This window comes from Coenobita brevimanus, chromosome 71, assembly GCF_032717465.1.
Source record: "Coenobita brevimanus isolate Jiangsu-jjx chromosome 71, ASM3271746v2, whole genome shotgun sequence".
NCBI lineage: Eukaryota > Metazoa > Arthropoda > Malacostraca > Decapoda > Coenobitidae > Coenobita > Coenobita brevimanus.
Window position 1 is genome coordinate 34,113,862 of NC_137024.1, and position 20,479 is coordinate 34,134,340.

At 41.3% G+C, this 20,479-nt stretch overlaps 1 protein-coding gene across 5 annotated transcripts in view; it reads left to right on the forward strand.

The window, feature by feature from the left end:
* The window catches only part of E(z) (histone-lysine N-methyltransferase E(z)), a 347,474-nt gene that overhangs the window by 241,471 nt on the left and 85,524 nt on the right, over positions 1–20,479 (forward strand). For all 5 annotated transcript variants that reach the window (XM_080277920.1, XM_080277924.1, XM_080277921.1 and 2 more), the window contains one exon: positions 7,240–7,340. In XM_080277920.1, the coding sequence (XP_080134046.1) occupies positions 7,240–7,340 (101 nt within the window). The remainder of the gene's footprint in view (positions 1–7,239; positions 7,341–20,479) is intronic.

Sequence of the window (20,479 nt, forward strand, 5' to 3'; positions counted from 1 at the left end):
TTGATCTCCTCTTGGACATCGTCCTTTCCATCCATAACTATTGACACTATTTCCTTTGCCGTTCTCAGTTCTTCTCTTTCTGACCTCATTGACATCTGTTTTTCTTTCAAACCTGAGATAATCACAAGTTTTTGCTTGTCTGCTGCATCTCTGACAAGCAATTCTTTACTTTTTAGTTTCTTCACCACTTCCTTCTCCACCTTTTCCTGGTTTTCCATTTTCTGTTGTTTTAAAATCTCCTTAATACTTATTTTATCTTCCTGTTGACTTTTCTCCCACCCCTTATGGTGTTCTTGGATTTCCTTGATATGTTCCTCATGCATCTTAGTTTTAGATTCATACTCGTCAAGTTTACATTTCATCTTGTCCCATTCCTCTTCCAGCCTGTTTTTTTCCCATTTAAGCTGTTTTATTTCACTTGCGGCTGTTTAATTACCTGGGTTTAATTCAGATATCTTTCTCTCCTGGTCACCACTGAGTGAGCAGACGCTCTCTATTTTTCAGCTCGTTTATCTCCCTCTTCTGTTCTGAGGTTCGTTTTGTTTTGTTTCGTTTCGTTTGTAAAGGCTCCAACATGCTTGCATGCGTCGGCCTTGGTCACCTAATGACGGCTGTCCATGCTGCACGATTTATTGCAGCCTCCCTGGTCAGTCCCTTAACCCTGAGGTCACACTTAATGACCTCGTCCCGTGTCTTTCTCGGTCTGCCCCTCATAACCCCACCCTCAATATTAACACTTCTCACCTTCCTCACCCAATTATCATCCCCCATCCTCTCCACATGCCCAAACCATCTCAGTCTACCTCTCCTCATCACAACACCAATACACTTCAATCCTATCCTACCCCTCAACTCTTCCATCGTAAACCCAGCCCCCCCAGACCTTGGACAGAGGGACACACTACACATCCACCTAATCATTGTCATTTCTGTATGTTTGAGCCTGCGAATATCTTCCTCCTTTACTGCCCAGGTCTCAACACCATACAGCATTACACTGCTAACACATGCTGCATACAAAGACTCCTTAGCACATAGGGAGAGTCCTCTCAATGTCAGGAGAGCCAAGAGCTCCCTGAACTTCTTCCAATCACTTCTCATCCTAGCCACAGAGCTAGCTCCAGCCCCACCTCCAGCACACAACATGTCTCCCAAATAACAAAACTCTTCCACACATGCAAGAGACTCACCAGCAAGTTCAATCCTTTTATGCTTGACAATCTCCATCTGCTCTCCCTGACACGCCGCACAAATAAAATCAGCATTATCTCGTAGTCTACCTCTGATACCACTACATCTCTTCTGCACCCATTTATCACAAACACCGCACAAGATGGAATTACTTCCCACGCCCTTGTGGCAAACTGCACATGGCCACTCTCCCTCGTCTTTGACAGTACCACCACCAACCCTAGATATCATCACTTTTGTTTTATTTGCATTTACCCTTAAGCTCTTGTGCCCCATACCATCTCTCCACTTCCTAAACTTTTCCTTTGCCTCCCTTTCGTTCTCTGCAATAACGCCAAGTCATCAGCATACAACATCTCCCTTGGGAATCCGTTTCTGAAGTCATGTGAGAAGGCTTCAGGTACCATGATAAACAACATGGGACTCAAAACTGACCCCTGATGCACACCAACGTTCGCGGAAAACTCATCACTCAAATCTCCATTCACTCTTCTCTGGGTGCAAGCACCCACATACATAGCCATGAACCAGCCACTCCTCCAAGCCAAGCCAAGCTTTCTCATTGCCCACTTCACCAACTGTCTAGGGATTCTGTCAAAGGCCTTTTCCTTTCTTACCAATATATTTTTCCTGAAGCTGTCGAACAATGAATATGGCATCAGTGGTCCCCCTACCTGGCATAAACCCAATATGTATCTCATTTATATTCACTCTTTCTCTAATCATTCCTTCTAAAACTCTCTCCATTACCTTCATTATCTGGTCTAAAAGCTTTATACCCCTATATATTCCTCTTTCCTGGGTATCACCCTTCCCTTTATACACATTTACAATTACATTCTTCAGCCGATCATCTGGGACAACACACTCATATATAATCATATTTATCAGGTCAGTGACTATCCACACCCCTGTATCTTCTGAGGCCTTCAACATTTCGGCAGTCAACCCAGACACACCTGCTGCCTTCCCCACCTTCATCCTGCCTATTGCCTCACGCACAGTAGCAGCATCAATCAAAGGCCAAGGGCCAAACACTGGATCTGCTGGCTCCAAACTTTCCCTGTCCCAGTCAAACTCCTCATTCGATAATTATTGCCCATATTATTATTTTCAGTTAAATGAGACAGGACCACTACTCATGCATTCAGTTCACATATTCACAATAGGCATTCTTCCTTTTTGTCGCCGATTTAGTGTTTTCCCATGGTATGAAGCTCTGCCTCTGATGACCTCCTGTGTTCTTGCCTAATTGAGTAAAGCGCAATTGTCCCGTGTATTAAACCATTTTTATCATACATATCCTTAAATTTGTGAATAATTTTGGCAGACACTACTTCATTCAGTAGTGCATTCCACTGATCAATTCCCTTTTTTGGGAAACTGAATTTCTTTACATCTTTATTGCCTTTCTTTTTATGCGGTTTTTTGCAATGTCCTGTTACTGATGTTTCCCCATAGGTTGTATATTCATTTATGTCTATTTTTTCTTTCCCTGAGATGCATTTGTATAGCTTAATCATGTCTCCTCTCTTCCTTCTCTCCTGTAGTGTTGGTAGATTCAGTTTTTATAGTCTTTCTTCATAACTTAGATCCCTTAAGCTTGGTACCCATCTTGTAGCTGCCCTGTTTTCTTTTTCAATCTTATCTGTGTGTTTTTTTGAGATGAGGATTCCAGATGGCTGATGCATACTCAAGGATTGGTCTGATGAAAGATGTTATTATCTTTCTCAGCCTGTCTTCATTTATATATGTGAATGCTATCTCATCTTAGCAAGCAATGTATACATTTTATGTACCATCTCACTAATGTGGTCATCTGGAGGTAGTCTGTTATTGATAATTACAGAATGATGTTGTTATCTTTCTCAGCATGTCTTCATATATATATATATGAATGCTATCTCATATTAGCAAGCAGTGTATGTGTGTTACGTACCTTCTTATTGATGTGGTCATCTGAAAATAGTATGTCCTTCTCCCTTTCTGATATGTGTAGAGTTGATCTTCCTATCTTATAATCCCAATCTGGTCTTTTCTCACTTTTTCCAAATTTAATTACATGACACTTATCCACATTAAATTCCATTTGCCATTTATTGCTCCATTCATGAAGTTTGTTTAATTCCTCTTGCAGTTCTTTTCAAGAATCTGTGTTAGTAATTTTGCTTTGAATTTTTGCATCATCCTCAAACATATTTAGATAGCTTCCATTTCCAATGTTATTGTCTGTGTCAGTGATATATACTGAAAACATAATTAGTGCCAGCACTGAGCCTTGTGGCACTCTGTTGTTCACTTCCCTCAGTGATGGGTAATTTCCCCTTAATATTGTTCTCATTTCCCTTTTTCTGAGAAAATCCTTCATCCAACAGTACAGAATACCTTGGATACCTCCTTGATGGTACAGTTTCCATAAAAGTCTTTGGTGCGGTACTCTGTCTTAAAATCTAAATAGATACTGTCCATCCATCCTTCTCTTTTCTGTTATGTTTCAGTAACTATATCATAGTAGCTTAATAGATTAGTAACACATGATTTTCCTTTTCTAAAACTGAACTGTCTCTCTGTTATCATACTGTGTTCTTTTAAATGTTTCCCCAGTCTTTCCTTATCAGTTTTTCTAGTATCTTTCTTACGACACTGGTCAGTGATACTTGTCGGTAGTTGAGTGGATTTTGTCTATTCTCTTTCTTGAATAGGGGAACAGTGTTTGCTTTCTTCTGAATATCAGGTAGTTTACCTTGACCTAAGGATTCCTTGAATATTAAATACAATGGTCTGCGTAACACTTCTTCACATTTATGTACCACCCAACCTGAAATTCTGTTGGGACCATTTGCTTTTCCTTTGTCTACTTTACCTAACTGTTCCTGTACTTCTTTTTTCTGATATTTGTATATCTGGTAATATGTGTGGGCATGCTTGTTCCATATCATCTCTTTCAAAGTTTTTTATTTTGTAAAAACTGATTGGAAGTTTTTATTTAGTGTTTCACAAATAACTTTTTGTTGTGTATAGATGATCCCCTCATCCATAATGGTCTGAAGTTTTCTTTAACTTTAGTTTTGCTTTGGATATAACTGTAACAAAGTTTAGATTGATCACAACTTTTATTTATAATATCCTCCTCAAACTGTCTTTGAGCCTCCCTCCGTATCTTTGTATAATCATCTCTTGCCTGTTTATAGTTGTTATATTCCCTGTCACTACTGTGTCTTCTGTACCTATTCCACAGCAAGTCTCTTTTTTTTTTTTCTCTCTTGATTTTTTACATTCTGTATTGAACCATTTGTTTATTTTCATTTCTTTTGCTTTGTGCAGTGGGATGTAATTTTGGACTCTTGTTTCATAAAGATCACAGAATTAGTCATATGTACCGTATTTTCCAGCATAAAAGGCCCCCCCCCACAAAAAAAAAAAAAAAAAAAAAAAAAGAAAAAAAAAAAAAGAAAAAAAAAAGAGGGAAAAAAAAAATCACCCTGCGCCTTATATGCTCAAGGTCAGGCTTTGGGTAGGCTTGGGCTACTGGCAAGTGGTAGTTTCAGTGCTGCAGTAGGCCTACCATAAACAAACTCCAAACACCTAAGTAACAAAAGTGTTTTCCACATTTCTTAGAATGATTAGCAACTAAATATATAAATTACAAATATAATTATACGTGTAATTATAGTAATAAATAACAAGTAAAGTTATTCAATACATAATAAGCAAACCTGTCTCCATATCAGCTGTGCGCTGTTGTTTGTTTACATCTTTTCATATTTCCTCATGTTTTATAAATTTTAATAAAAACTCACTGGGTTACAGTCATAATATAATAAAAAAAAAAAAAAAAAAAAAAAATACTTCATACTACAAATATAGTCTTTATTGTTCTGTGCTGATTGTGTTTACTGGCAGTTCATTATAATAAAAGATCTATCTTAATCCTCACAAGTTTGAGGAAAAATAACAATAAAAAATATAGGTATTTAAACAAACATATTCCAGTCACTATGACTGCATACTAAACTAAATATTCAGCAGTATTTTTTTGTTACTGTAAGTACTGATGACGCCACAACTTGCGCTGCCATGTTTGTTTACAAGTGAGCAGGTAATGGTGCAGACTGCTTAAGCAGTGATGATAGCTTTGTATTAGAGGTGGTAGTTGGTAGGGTCAGCAGTGGAGGTTGATAATATTAATGTGGTGATTGATAATTTTTGTGTTGTTGGTTGATAGTAGAGTTATTACGATGGCCAATACTGGTGATGGTGGAGGTCAGTGGTGATATTTGGTAGTGTTAAGGTAAGGACTGTGACTTTGCCTACCATGATAGCGTACCAAAGGGTGTCAGTCTAAATTTTTTATGTACATGAAATTTTTATAACCAGCACATGAATGGTTATGTGAGACATTCAGCTAGGGAGTCTGGAGTTAGCTGCATTTTTTTTATTTTTCCCCAGATTAGGCCTGCCAAAATTGGGATGCACCTTATATATGCCCGAAAATATGGTATTTAAATCTTGACCTCTAAGTTTCTTTTCCCAGTCTATTTCTACGGTAAGAAGTACTTCTTCATGTCATGATAGTTGCCCTTTTTGTAATTTAGACTCTTTTTGTAACTCTCATTACTGGTAATATCATAAGCAGTTCTGAAGTTACAGTTTAATACTGAATGGTCGCTTCTGCGGAATGGGAGATGGTACATTATATTGTCAGTCTTATTTTCTTGCCTTATATACTGATGGATCATCAAGTCCTCTTTTTCTGTTGTTTTCCTTACATGCTATGTTAGGAAAAACTCCTGCACAAGATGTAGGAGCTTTTTATTCCAACTGCTTTCATGGCTTCTTACATCGAAAGTATTCTAATTTATATTTGAATTGAAGTATCCAGTTAATATAATTCCTTGAGATTTCTCTTCCATTCTGTGTAATAATGTTCTTAAACTTTGAATTGTACTTTCTGCCAGGTCTTCATATTTGCCTCTTTCCCAAGTGTTTGTTATGGGTGGCATGAAGAAATTTGCCACAATTAATATCCCTTCAGATGTGTTAATTTGCAATGCAGTCAGTTCTACTTGTGAAGTTATATCTAGTTTTATTTCACTGACTTGTAGATTTTTCTTTGTTAAGATTATAATTCCTTCTCCCTTTCTTAAATTTCTGTCTCTTCTCCATATCTTGTATTCCTCTAAGATTAGGATATCATTTGATATCTTTGGGGTTAATTTTGTTTCAGTTAGGCAAATAATATGTGGTTCCCTTTCCTTGATATAGTCTTCTATCTCTAATAACTTAGACACCATTCCATCTACATTTGAATACATCAACCTAACCATCTTGTTTACATGCTTGCCATAACTGGAGTCTACTACCTTAGCCCTTTTTGTTCCCTATTGGTTATGTACCACTTATGGTTGTGTGTGTGTGTGTGTAGGGATACTGCATTGGTATGTGCTTCCTGCACATGCATTCTTTTACCAGACAAAAACTCGTTAAAGGAACCTAATGTTTCGCCAGCTCAGGTGGTCATTAAAACTTAACTTCATTAAAAGAGTGTTCTGTATATCAAAGGTTTACTGTTTATGATGTTTAGCAGATGATTGAGGAACAGTACCAGGCTTAGAAATATGAAATATTGATGGTAATGTTCTAAACTTAATCATTCTGTCTACCAATCTGCATTGACAGCCACCAAAATATTGCTATTTTTCTGTACTTTTATTTATTATTGGCATATTATTTTTGCTGTAAGGGATTGTTTAGTTTCATTTTATCAACTGATTACAATAACATGCACAGTCAGGGGCAATAGTTAACCTCCTGCTCCACTTCATCTGTGTCATGCTTGGGACATGGCATTTACTTCATTCCTTGATATATCATTCTAAAAGAATAATATATAGGCAGAGAAACATGCCAGGCCTTTTTGTCTTAGGAATATTGGCCAACAGAGGAAAGTGAGAAATTCAAGAGGTGGAATATTAGAACTTATGTCTGTGGCTGTACAAATGCAAATGAGTGTTTGTGTTCACTGGTATGTGTATTGTCACTCGGCAGGGCTGGCCACTTCCCACCCACGTCCCCATGGCGGCAAGAGAAAGAGCCCTGAGCTGAGGCCTCTCACAGAACCCTGCTCCCCATACTGCTACCTCCACTTGGTGAGCATATGGCCCATAGTTCGTTCACCCTAACTCCTTAATTCCCAAAGTCTGAGTACAGGTAATCTTCATTACTGTGCAGTGTACATATGACATGAGTTCTGAAATATCACATTTTTCATGCAACTGGTACTGCAGTGGCTTGTAATAATCATTTTCTATATATTTCTGTGAACATAATTTTAAAAGCATAAAGACAGCTTGTTATAAGGACCCGGTATATCATTTGAATGCATGTTTTCTTCCCCCTCGAGAATTATTATCTAACTTAAAATAGACTTTGGGAATTGGATGGGTTAACTGCAGGCTTAATTAACCCCATCACTGGTAGAGGTGTGTCAGAAGTAGAATAAAAGCATTCAGTGTTAGCAAGAATAGTGTTAATATGTAATCTTAGTGAAGGGGTTGACTTGGCTGTCCTTTTTGTTATTTGGCAGAATTAGACAGTACTGTGGCTCTGCATCCTTTCCATAGCCAGCATTGTTACAGTGGGCTGACTGATACAGGTATACCTCTGTTTAATGATGCAATTGGTTAAGTAAAAACGCATTGTTAGGCAGAGTACCATATCTTGGGGTAGATTTAACATGTAAAGTGTGGGGATGCATTTTTGAGTCTTGGGTTTCCCCCTCAACCAAGTCCTAAACCCTCTCAAATGTGTCCAAAAACAACTTTAAAGCCAATCTAAATGGCCTAACTGCTGTAAAAGAAGCAAACCTAAGCCCAACACCTGTAAATTACTAACTAAAAACAACAAATAATGTATGAAAATCATCAAATATAAGCATGGAAGAAATCAAGCTTTGTAAACTGTACCCCAAAATGACAATGTTCACCTCACCTGTGGCTAAAACACATTAATCTAAGTCTAAAAACAGTTTATAAATCAACCTGAACACAATCTTAGTCTAAAGTATCGTCAAAATTGGTAAAAATAAATAAATAACCCATCATTGAACCGAGGTTTGGCCATCATTAGGCGATGTATGGTGGAATTTCTACCGCATCATTAAGCCGGGGTATTGCATCTGGGGCTATCATATATCGAGGTACACCTGTACCTATTTCACTAAACTTTCATATTAGGTACTGTAAACAAGGGTGGCTTCAGATATGGTGTAATGTAGGCTGTGATCATCATCATCATCATCTGGACCTCCTTTCCCACTCAAGGGCAGGGTGAGGAGTAGCATCATCCAGACAGTCAAAGTTTGCCCAGTTCAGTGGGCCATGCTTCCATTCACTCATCATTCAAGTCCTTGAAATCCTAGCTCCATGAGATAGGCCAAAAAAATTTTTATCATTTTCTGTAGCTTCACATATACCCATCTGATAGAGCCAGTCCATACACTGTCATTTTAAAAAGGGGTGCCAAATCCCTGGTTGTGCATTTCTCGGCTGTAATTTGGAAGGTTATCTTGGATTACTCAGCTCAGAAAAATGAAGTACTGTGTTGTGAAATGACAATGCATCGAAACATTCTCCATTATTACTTATATTTTCTTGGAAGAAGTGAGTTGGGATTTTCAAAGTACTTCCCCCCCCCCCTCCTTCCTTCCTCCTCCCCGACTCTGGGCAAAGGCTTCAGGGCCCATTCCAAGGCCCAGTTGTCTTCCTACACACCTCCACATGTCACAACTTCGGCATCAACACCCATCGTCCATATTGAATACTGCACATGCTTGGGCTGTCTTATTCAGGACTGGTGTACTGGTATTAGTTGAGGTTTATATACGACATGTCAGAGGGTCTTCTGGTAGATCAGTAAAGTCTGCTTTTATGAAATTTAAATCCTTAAACTGTTCCCTGCACCAGCCAGGATTCGATCATGGGTCCATTAGGACTGCAGGCTGCCTCTCTACCAATTTGGCCACCAGTTTTTCAACTCTAAATGTTGTGTGTGATAGACAGACCAGAACATCAGGTATGATACCCGTTGATACTTATATAAGCATAAGGATATTGAAAAATGGTGATGATTAAGATTAGTGTTGTAAATATCATAAATTTTAGTTATGCATAACTGTAAAATTTCTGAATGAACTGGGATGTTGCTTGACGGGAATATAAAAGGATGGTGATTTCACAGTTGGTGTCTTTCGGGGGGATGGTTAGCTTTGAAGGGGAGGGGGTTACATTGAGAGGTTGGGATTACTTTGAGGGAGTGTGTGTGGCCATAAGGGGGAAGGGGTGCCCTTCAGGGTTAGGTACACCCGCAGGCACTTCCATCTATTACAGTTAGTGTTGTCAGTCCATTCTTCCCTAAACCCTTGCACTTTGAGTGTTTTTGGGGCTGGATGTCCCACACACGGGGGTTTCGAGGTATATAAAGATAATTTTGATAAAATATTCCGCACCAAAAAATAGACCATAATTTCCTGAGTAAAATGATGACTAACATAATGGGGGGGGGGGGGGACTGTGTGGTGAGCTGTCAGAACCTGTGAGGTTGGAGCTCCCCGACTGCCAGACATATACCATTTGGTATAATGGTAAACTCAAAGCAGATTATTTTTTTTCTTTTAAGAGCACCTTTATTTTCACTCTCACTCTCATATGACAACATTATCTGAGTCATCAGACATCACTTCCATCAAATCCAAGTAGGCTGCCGCAGCAGCGGGACATCTCTTACCACACACCTCGACTTACGAAAATAATAGACGAGAAAAAAGTCCTCCTGTTATGGCAGCACCTCAGTCTTGCCACCTCTTGATACTGAACTGCTACTGGGCCCCCAGTACCGGTGCGAAAATTATGACTACAGGCATTTGCTTAGTGGCACGTCGATGTGCTACCGTATTTGAAAGTGTTAAGTGCAGACCCCACGTTGGTCAGCCTATGTTTCGAGCCACGAGTGGTGGGTGGTCAGGGAGCGACAAAACCTGGGGATGTTATGGGATTATAGGGGTGATATCAGGTTATAAAGCTTGAAGAGAATAAATAAAAGAGAGAGATAGTAGAAAGGAAGGGTCTAGCTACGCTTGTATATTAACCCTATCCCATGAAGGGAGGAGTGTAAATTCTGGCTGTGCGCATAACTCTCACACGAGAGCTTTCAGAACAATCGCGTAGAGATATTTTACTTCTAATGCTTGTAGGAAAGTTACTATTCATCATAGAAAGGCCACTTTGGTCTCATTTTGAAGATGAAGACTTTTGCTCTGTTGTACAATGTCCAGAAAGACAATATATCCATCCATCCATGCATCATCCAATCCTACATTGCCCCATGAGGAGCATAGGAGCCCGGGGCTAGGCAGTTGGTCCCAACATTTAAGATGAGAGTGACCAGCCTCACTCATCCCTGAGTGGCTTTACATGAGCAATCAACCCCAACCATCCCTTGGATATTAACCTTCATCGGCTCAATCCGATTGGAGCGCAATAATTACCCGCTAAACCACCAGGCGCCAAAATTTGGTTACATGGTTACCACCCAGCGTAGTAAATGGTTTCCTGGTGCACAGGAAACCATTTGGCTTGTCACAAGTGTAGAGTTACCCACAGGCTGAAGGAAGTGGAAAGAATGAAGGAAAGAAAGACAGAAGAGGGAGTGTAAGGTCACCCGTAGGCAGAAGGACAAGGAAAGAATGAAGGAAAGAAAGACAGAAGAGAATGAAAGGAAAGAAGGATGGAAAGGAAAGGGCAGACACCCGAGAGTAGCACTACATCGAGTGAATGGATGGTGAGCTCCCCCACCTACCACAATATACAAAATAAAATGTAAAAAAAGTGAGTAGAAGTTAGCTGACATGATTAAGTTTTACACTGTCTTTTAAAAAAATATTTGCCCAAATAAACTATTCAAGAAGTAATAATATTTTTTGCTTCAATACGTAGCAGAATAAATTTCATTTCCAATAATGCATTATTTGTTGTATTTTCTTAAATAATAATGCTGCATATACACTCAGTCCTCGTAAATTGCAGCAATTTGGGTCTGGACCACTACCACGATTTACAAATTCCGCGGTTTATAAATAATAACTCTTATGTGAAAAATGAATTTGGGTCTGGACTTTGGCCAACCACCCCCCACAGCACCCTACCTACACCTGTCTAGGTACCATCAAACACAAACATACAAATTTAGGAATATTTAGTGCATGTAATTACAGTAATAGAAATAAGCAATGTTAAGGGATCTCACCTTAATCCTATGACAATATTGCTTAAGTGAATGGAGTGGGGTGGTGCTGGGAAGAACTTAGAACCTCTCAGCACTTGTTCTTCCCAAACTCTTTTGCCAGCTTTGAAAACTTCTCTCCCTTCTCAACACGACAAATGAGCTCCAAACGGTGACTGTATGACAACTGCGGCTGCTTCTTGATGCCATACTGCTTAGAGCTCTTCATCGGGAGTTCGGGAGGGGCCATGGAAGGTAGGAGGCGGGGGGGAAGGTGCACAAAAAAAGGCAGGTAGCTCTTGTACTCCATGGCGATGGTCTGTAGTAAGCAGACTGGCAGCAAGAACAACAACAACGTGGCGGCATTAGGATGCACACTTTGCCACCAGGGACGGGTGGTGATTGGTTGTTGGGTTGGGATTTTCAAATTGAATGCCGCGGTTTATGATTCTCCTTGGAAAAGGCCCACTTCGGTGCCTAGGTACGTGATTTTCGTGACTTAACAGTGATTTAAGGGTGCCTGCAGTCTGACAGCCACTTAGCCGTGATTTATGAGTCCGTGATTTATAAACACGCGATTTACGAGGATTGAGTGTATATGTGAGAAAAAGAAGCGTAAGTGTTCGTCGGGAGGTCCAGAGGTGTACATCCTATCTGTGAGGAACCTCACACCACACTGAGCCAAGCAAACCGAGTGAGCACGCACGCACCAGCTGTGGCAGGCTTAGCTTCGCCCACTTTTGCCCATCATCCAATAAAAATGATGACTCCCTAAATATTTCTTTAGAGATTACATTCGATGACATCAGAGGTTGACAAACGCATGATGACCCAGGTCGTCATTGGTAAGTCGAAGGGTTAAATGCAGCTGTGATTACATAATGTTGTGATTATCCAGTGCTGCATCAACCACCATTAGTCATTATCTGACCAAGTAAATAATCAGGCTGAATTAAAGGAATAGCTGGCTTTTTAAACCATCAACAGATAGTGTGGGTAGAAACGATTTTTCAAACTTGCTGCCACTTCCTACCACCCATGCAAGGCTAATAAAGCCCACTAAAACAAAGCCCAGACTACCTAACACCAACAGAGCAGGACCACGCCAGCCCATTCACTCCGCCAGTGTTGTCGGTTTGCCTGAAAAGTCACAGAATTTAGCAGCTACATACAGTGCAGCTTTGGTATGCGATAGGTTGCATCAAGTGAAGATTGATTGCATAATGAATTATCACATAACATGGTTTCAGTGATGTTAGGGAGGATGACCATGACCTTGAAGCTTAAAATGTCCTAAAAAATCTCTGCCACCCACCTGAAGTTTGTCCTATGCAGGTATGAGCCATCACCAAGGGTCCCCTGCTCCCCAGGAAGGTATGTGCCATAAGCATATGTAATTTTAATATTCTTGGACTAATAACTGATTTTTGGCAAATATTTTTTGAGAGTCTGTCGGAGCCCGAATAACCTCGCGGCACACGCAAAACATTGGTAAACATGCCCGCAGTGTAGGGGTTAAGTACCAGTCCAGGAGCTAGGGGCCCACTTTCCGGACATGTCTTTGTCTCTATTACATCGGATAGTAGAGGGATTACCGTATATATATATATATATATATATATATATATCTATTTCTCTGTCTATCTATCAATCTGTTGCCAGACGCCTCAATCCCGTTTGGGGTGGCCACAAACAAATCGCCTCCACGTTGCCCTGTCCCCCGCCATTTCACTGCCCTGCTTCCAATTCACACCCCCCTCTCTCATATACCTCTCCACCCCATCCCTCCATCTCATCCTTGGCCTCCCCCTCCCTCTTCCCCCCTCCACCTCACTCACATACACTCTCTTCGTCAGTCTTTCACCCTCCATCCTCTCCACATGGCCAAACCACCTCATTGTGTTCCTCATAACGCTTCCTATCACATCCACATCCACACCACAACGCTCCTTTATATCCTCATTCGTCAGCCTGTCTCTCCATGTGACTCCACAGGCTTCTCTTAAATAACTCATTTCCACTGCTCTCACTCTTGACTTGTGTATATATATATATATATATATATATATATATATATATATATATATATACAGTAAGGTCCCGGGTTACGTCAGTATCGACTTACGTCAATTCAAGGTTACGACAGTCGGTCCGTGAGAGGAAATTTTAAAATATAAAAAAATAAAGAAAAAATACGTAAAGCGCGGGTTTTAAAGTGTTGCTCTGTACCGCGAGATGTCTCTGGAGTATTCCCGCCTCATGCTTGACTACCAACAATCGCTCTCAGTCTCACTGCTACCACCGCCTGATACAGTGATACCGTCATTTTCTTGTGTTTTTCGCCATCCTGATTCCATGATGCCTAAGAGACAGCTTCCTGGTGACCATAACAACTCCAAGAAACGCAAGACCATCACATTACGTGAAAAAGTCGATATTATTAAGCGTAATGAGAAAGGAGAAAAGGCATCAGCAATCGGGTGTGCGCTAGGGATGAGCTGTACTACCGTAGCTACAATCCTCAAAGACAAGGAACGTATCTTGACTCACGTTAAAGGTGCAACTCCCATGCAATCAACTGTGATTACAAAGCAAAGATCGGGACTGTTGATTGAGATGGAACGGATGCTAATGCTGTGGATTGAGGACAATAATCAACGGTGCATGCCTCTGAGTGAACAGTTAATCTGTGAAAAAGCACGCACACTTTACCAAGACCTTAAGAAAGAAAAAAGTGAGGAAGTGAGACCAACGAGACATTTGTGGCATCAAAAGGTTGGTTTACTCGTTTCAGGGCTCGAGCAAACCTAATCAGCAGAAGAATTTTCGGAGAAGCAGCCAGTGCAGATGACGAAGCAGCAAAAACATTCGTTAAAGAGTTGGAGGAGTTGATTGAGAAGGAAGGCTACATTCCAGAACTTATTTTTAATGTTGATGAAACGGGACTAAACTGGAAGCGAATGCCTAACAGAACCTATATCGCTAAAGAAGAAAAAACCATGCCAGGTCACAAAGCATCCAAAGAGCGCCTAACGCTACTTTTGGGGGGAAACTGTGCAGGCGATTTCAAGCTTAAACCGCTACTCGTGTACCACTCCGAAAATCCAAGAGCTCTTAAGGGGATCCTTAAAGCTAGCCTATCAGTTTATTGGAAAAGTAATTTAAAGGCTTGGGTGACTAGTGCAATTTTCATTGACTGGTTTTCAAAGTGTTTCGTGCCAGAGGTTGAACGGTATTGTGCTGTGAAGAATCTGCCATTCAAAGCTCTTCTCATTATTGATAATGCTCCTGGTCATCCTTCGAGCCTGACAGAGTTGCACCCTAATGTAAAAGTTGTGTTTATGCCACCAAACACAACATCAATCCTACAACCCATGGACCAAGGTGTAATAAGAGCATTCAAGGCTTACTACCTGAGAAAAACATTCAGACAGGCAATACGAGCAACAGAAAATGGTAAAGTAACACTCAAAGAATTCTGGAAAGATTTCAACATCTATAAGGCAGTAAAAAATATTGGAGAATGTTGGGCTGAAGTGACTGAGACAAATATGCACAGAGTGTGGAAAAAAGTGTGCCCTTACCTCGTAAATGACTTTAAAGGATTTGATGAAGACAGTATAAATGAAGTCAAGCGCAACTGTGTGAAAATTGGAAATGATTTAAATCTGGACATAGACGAGAGTGATGTACATGAACTTGTTGATTCACATGATCAAGAGCTGAGTAATGAAGACTTGCTATACCTAGGAAAACAAATGGAAAATGAAAAAAGTGATGAGGCAGAACCACTAAGACAGTTTAAGATTAAGGAAATGGCAAATGCTTTCGACTTCCTAGAAAAAGCAATGGCTGCATTTGAAGATCAGGACCCAAATGCAGAGAGGTTTGCCAAAGTGTACAGGGGAATTGAGGATGCAGTGTCCTGTTATCGTCAAATCTATGACGAAAAGAAATATGCCGCCAAGCAGTCTTCAATTCTCCAGTTTTTCAAGCGAACTGAACACCGAGCCACAACTTCACCACCAGTTGCTGCCTCATCCTCATCGTCAACCCCTGACTCCCTATCTTCAGCCCCTGACTCCCCTGCTTCAGCCCCGGACTCCCCTGCTTCAGCCCTGGACTCCCCTGCTCCGGTCCCTGACTCCCCTGCTTCAGCCCTGGACTCCCCTGCTCCGGTCCCTGACTCCCCTGATGCAGTGCCTTCCACATCGCAACCCCAGTAACGAGTCAAGTTGATGTCAGAAGGTATGTAGTGACACATAGTATGCGTCTTTTATTACAGTGCCATACAGTAATCGGTCATTTTATCACTGAAATAATTTTGCTGTCCGAGTGAGGAAAAAAAAAAAAATCAAACGATGTTAGAAATGCTTACATTATCGTGCTGGTAATGTTATTTCATATTTTATGGCAGTAATTTACAGTAAACTTTATTGTATGATGAAGTATGAAAAGTGCTTGAATATAGGAATAAAATGTGTTGGCAGTGTGCACGTGTGTAAGGACGGGAGAGTGAGGGAGCGGCAGCCAGACTCAGTTGTGGGTGAGGCAGTGGTGGCGTAACTCTGCTGCCATGACGATGAGAAGTGCTGTTACCGCAGCGAGTGAGCTACTGTGACGAAGACTCTTAGCTAGTACAACTTATATTTTATTCAATAAATATCATCAGTTCAAAAGACTATGTTTCTTATACATACCTGTTATAAGATTATTACATGTATAGTATGCAATGTATGGTTGAAAAATCTGTAAGATGCGTTGCGGTAAGTATAATCATACGACGTACTTATACAGTATAAAACTCGAGTTACGTTCAAAATCGGCTTACGTCATGTCTCAGGAACGGAACTCTGACGTAACCCGGGACCTTATTGTATATATATATATATATATATATATATACAGTACCCTCGCGTCCAACACGGTAATATTGTCATGCATGGGTCACGTGTTGGACCAAAAACGTGTTGGACTAACAACAGAGCTTATGGGGAAAAATGAATTATGTCAGCAACCTTAGGAAAAGTCACCCTAAATACCTACCTTATACCTATACATATATTGGTACTATTGTAATTATAATAAATGGTACTGTGCTATGAATGATAACTAACCTTTTAGGATAGTGTTGATGGGCTTGCTGGGAATGGAAGGTGGTATCCAAGGCTGTAGGTAGTCCTACTGGGTCCCCGGAGGATGGCTGCTGGCGTCACTAGTGGGTAATGGCTGTTGCTTCTCCTCAACCTCCCTCATAAATCCTTCGAAATCACACTCAGAATCACTATCTTCGTCCACAGCCATGGAAGGTCCTGCTTCTGCCTGTCCTAGCACTCTGTAATCCTCGGCAAACGGCATGCTTCTCACACTGTTGCCAGAGCCCCGTCTCGTGACTGTGGAAAGTGATCGCTGTCGCTGACTCGGTAGAGAATAAGGAGAAGCAACTTTGTTTACCTGGTATGAAGTGCCGTGTGATAGCCTTCGGCTGCCAGGATCTTGTCTTGGTTTTTTATTATGGTCCTCACGTTGGCTTCATTCATGTCGTAGGCCTTGGCAATGTCAACTTTCCTCTCCCCTTTCTTCTTCCTCTCGATGCTTTCTAGCTTGGTGGCCTGAGAGAGGTGCCGACACTTCTTGGGGTTCTCAGAAGGCTTCCTAGGGATCGTGAGCAGGGTAAAATGCAGTAACAAGGGCAGAAAATGCAGCAAGAAAAAAGCACCTTCCAATGCAATTATGCGACTGAGTGGCGCTGTGGCGGGAGAAATTTAAACAAAACATCACGTGACACCAGAAGCGTTTTTAATTGGGCGGCATCACGATCACGTCACGATAGCGGGCGGGGAAGGCTACTTGATCAGAAGTTTTCATTGGCTGTCATCATCATGGGACTGTCCAGTATGACTGTGTTGGACCGGGGGTGATCGTGCTAGAGTTGAACTCTGCGGATTTCGCCCACTTCTCGGAGCTCTGTGCGTGTTATGCTAACACACTCGTGTTGCAGTAATTAAATCGTATTAAATAATACTAATTATTTGCTCTCCTTGCTGGACCTGAATCGTGCTGGACTAACGGGTGTTGGACGCGAGGGTACTGTGTGTATATATATATATATATATGTGTGTGTGTGTGTATATAAATATATGAAATATGAGAGAGAGACAGAGTTTATCGGAGGAAGAGGGGCGAGAGGGAAGGGGAATGTGTAAGGAACAGTGTGCTTGTGACAATATTCAATCAGTACAATAGATAATGAGGTAATCTTTGTATATTTTGCAATGTTAACAAAAGAACAATACTGATCATGTGTGTGAATACTCAGTGAGTATGAGACAAATGTAGTGATGGCGGGAGAGTGGGAGGTGGGTGGGAGGTGAGGTGGAGCGGTGGTGAGGTGGAGCGTCTCCCTCGCTCACCTCCCTCCATGCAACAATCCCGCGCTACTTATTATAGGGCTGTGATGAGTGTACATGCCTCTATTCAAATTTTTCAAAGTGTACGTTAGTGGAAACAACAGTATCAGCTAGTCAAGTGTGCCAAAAATCGGCAATTTACGGGTGGTACCATTATGAACCTACGTTATTTTTACTCATTTATATATATATATATATATATATATATATATATATATATATATATATATATATGTGTGTATGTATACCACATTATTGTTGCTGTATATGTACGTTTGTAGCAAATAAATGTAAATATATGTATAAAGGTTGGTTTTGATTAGTTACCCTCCTTCCCACTGTAGAAAACGGAGCAGCCACACCAGCCCGGCCACAGATCACCTGGCTGAGGTGAAGGGGATGCACCTTAGGAGCACTTAGGGGTGACGGGAGCAACTTTCTTGGTGATTTTCATTAGTTTCTCACCAAAAAGGAATGTTTGAGCAATAAAAGAAAAAAAAAAATCGAAAATTTATCGTGTCTTCAGGTGGTGGTGGTGGGCCTGAAAAAACTGGGAGGATATGGGTTAAATGCCCACCCAAAACTACACTTTCATCGTTTCCTATACCATTAATCTCATACACCAAATCATCCCAGAATCTGTTCTTTATTTCTTCATCCAAGTCAACCTTCCTTCCAAAATTAATTATATTAATATAATTATATACTGATATAATTGATTCTCCCATATACCTAACTTCGTCTAAGCAGCAGACATCAACCCACCTCCTGCTTTGGGTCTCTACCACTTCCCTCCCTCCCTTCACTACCCTTCAGGCTACCCACATTCCAAGATGCCACTCTGAACCCTTTAAGTGCTTTGGTCTTCATAGGCTTGCATTTTACAGCTCTTGGTTTCAAAGTCATGTCAGTAAATTAAAGAAGTTGGACCACATGTCCCCATGCACAGACCCAAGTTCAGGCAGGGGATCCTGGACCCATAGCCCACCACCTGTGGCCAGTGGTCTTTGGCACTCTGCCAGGACAGCTGCAGGGACACACACCCTCTAGGAATTCCTTGGATTTGTAACTGCCCCACCAGTATACACTTAATGATAGGGCATCATCTTCTTGGAATGCTGCTCCCAGGTCTGAGCCCTTCTTCATTGAGTGGATGCGGCAGCTTGGGAACTGCAATGCCTTGTACCCTCTGACACAGATCTGAGTCCCATCCCATCCTGGCCCCGGAACTCCACCAACAGAGGTCGCACCATACCCCCCCATGAAGTCCACCGCTAGTTTGCAGAGGCAAAGATTTGTAGTTGTACGTCCTTGCTGATACCCCTGTGACACATTAGGTTACAATGTGTGGTATGTAATGTGGGTAGTAGTAGTAGTAGTTGTTCCCTAGGCAGTCTGGCCAAACAGCCCCAAGTCCCTTAGGAAGGCCATGGCCGAGACCAGACTTTCCTACAGAGCTTTCAAAGAGTGTATGTTGTGTTGTTGGCATAGGTGATTGTGTGCAATGCAGTCTTCCATAATGTGCTTAATAGTATGGGGTGCTGTGTTGCATCCTGGACAGGCATCAGCAACAGAGTCATCCAAACCTCTTCTGTTAGCTTAAGAGGGCTGGATGGTGCCCACATCTCAGCCTGGCCAGGTGGACCCTGTCCTCACGAGGAAGGTAGGATTCAGAAGGGTGGATGTCAGGAGGCTGTGCATGCAGCTGTTTGTTGTCTTTAACCCGCGCCGTCCCGGCGACGTGAATTAACGCAGCAACATTGCAAGGTCCCTAATTTGCACAATTTTCAATTTTCGCGAGTGATTTCGGGAGTGATTTTTGGCACGTATACACGGGACACCTTCCTCTATTCCTCCACAAGATGCCAAGCAGGAACAATGCCTTACACCGCATAACCTCCCCCCCCCTGCACGCCATTGTCTCGGCAATTCACCTGTTACCAGTGACCTGGCCAATAAAGACATTCAGGGCCAGAGTGATTCCTCAATCGATGACAATGTCGAGGACAATGTTTACATAGCATTAGAGGAAGAAATAGTCAGAAATGATGATCAGGTAATGTGGGAAAAAAAAGGTCATGAATGGTGATGAGTTAGTGAGTGAAACAATGCTTATAATGCCTGTATTACTGTTTGAAAACCAATATACTCTTGTACTACATATAAATTCGTACCAAGTAAATAAATAAATACTGTTTATGAGTGGATAAAATAGTTACCCTCCCATAGAACTCGTTTTCTTTGGTGCCAGCCTGTTAGAAAACCCAGTCAGGTAAGGAAGGACTTGTTCCTAAATCGGGTATTTTAAACCTCAGGTGAGCGATTTCTCTATGAATTTTCAAAGTTTCTCACCAAAAGCGGATGTTTGAGCCAAAAAAAAAAAAAAGGGTCCAAAAATGTCGGGATGGGGCGGGTTAAGTAACTGAATGGAGCAGCGAGTGGTCTGATAGTGGATATGCTTCTGGAAGCTGGTCTGAGGTGGTCGAGGGGGGAGAGATAACAGTATTTGTGTATGGTATCATGTGCTGGGTGTTGTTTTGATGTTCCTTGGTGTGGGTGGATGTGCTGCCATGTAATATAGTGGATGTTGTGGGTTTGTG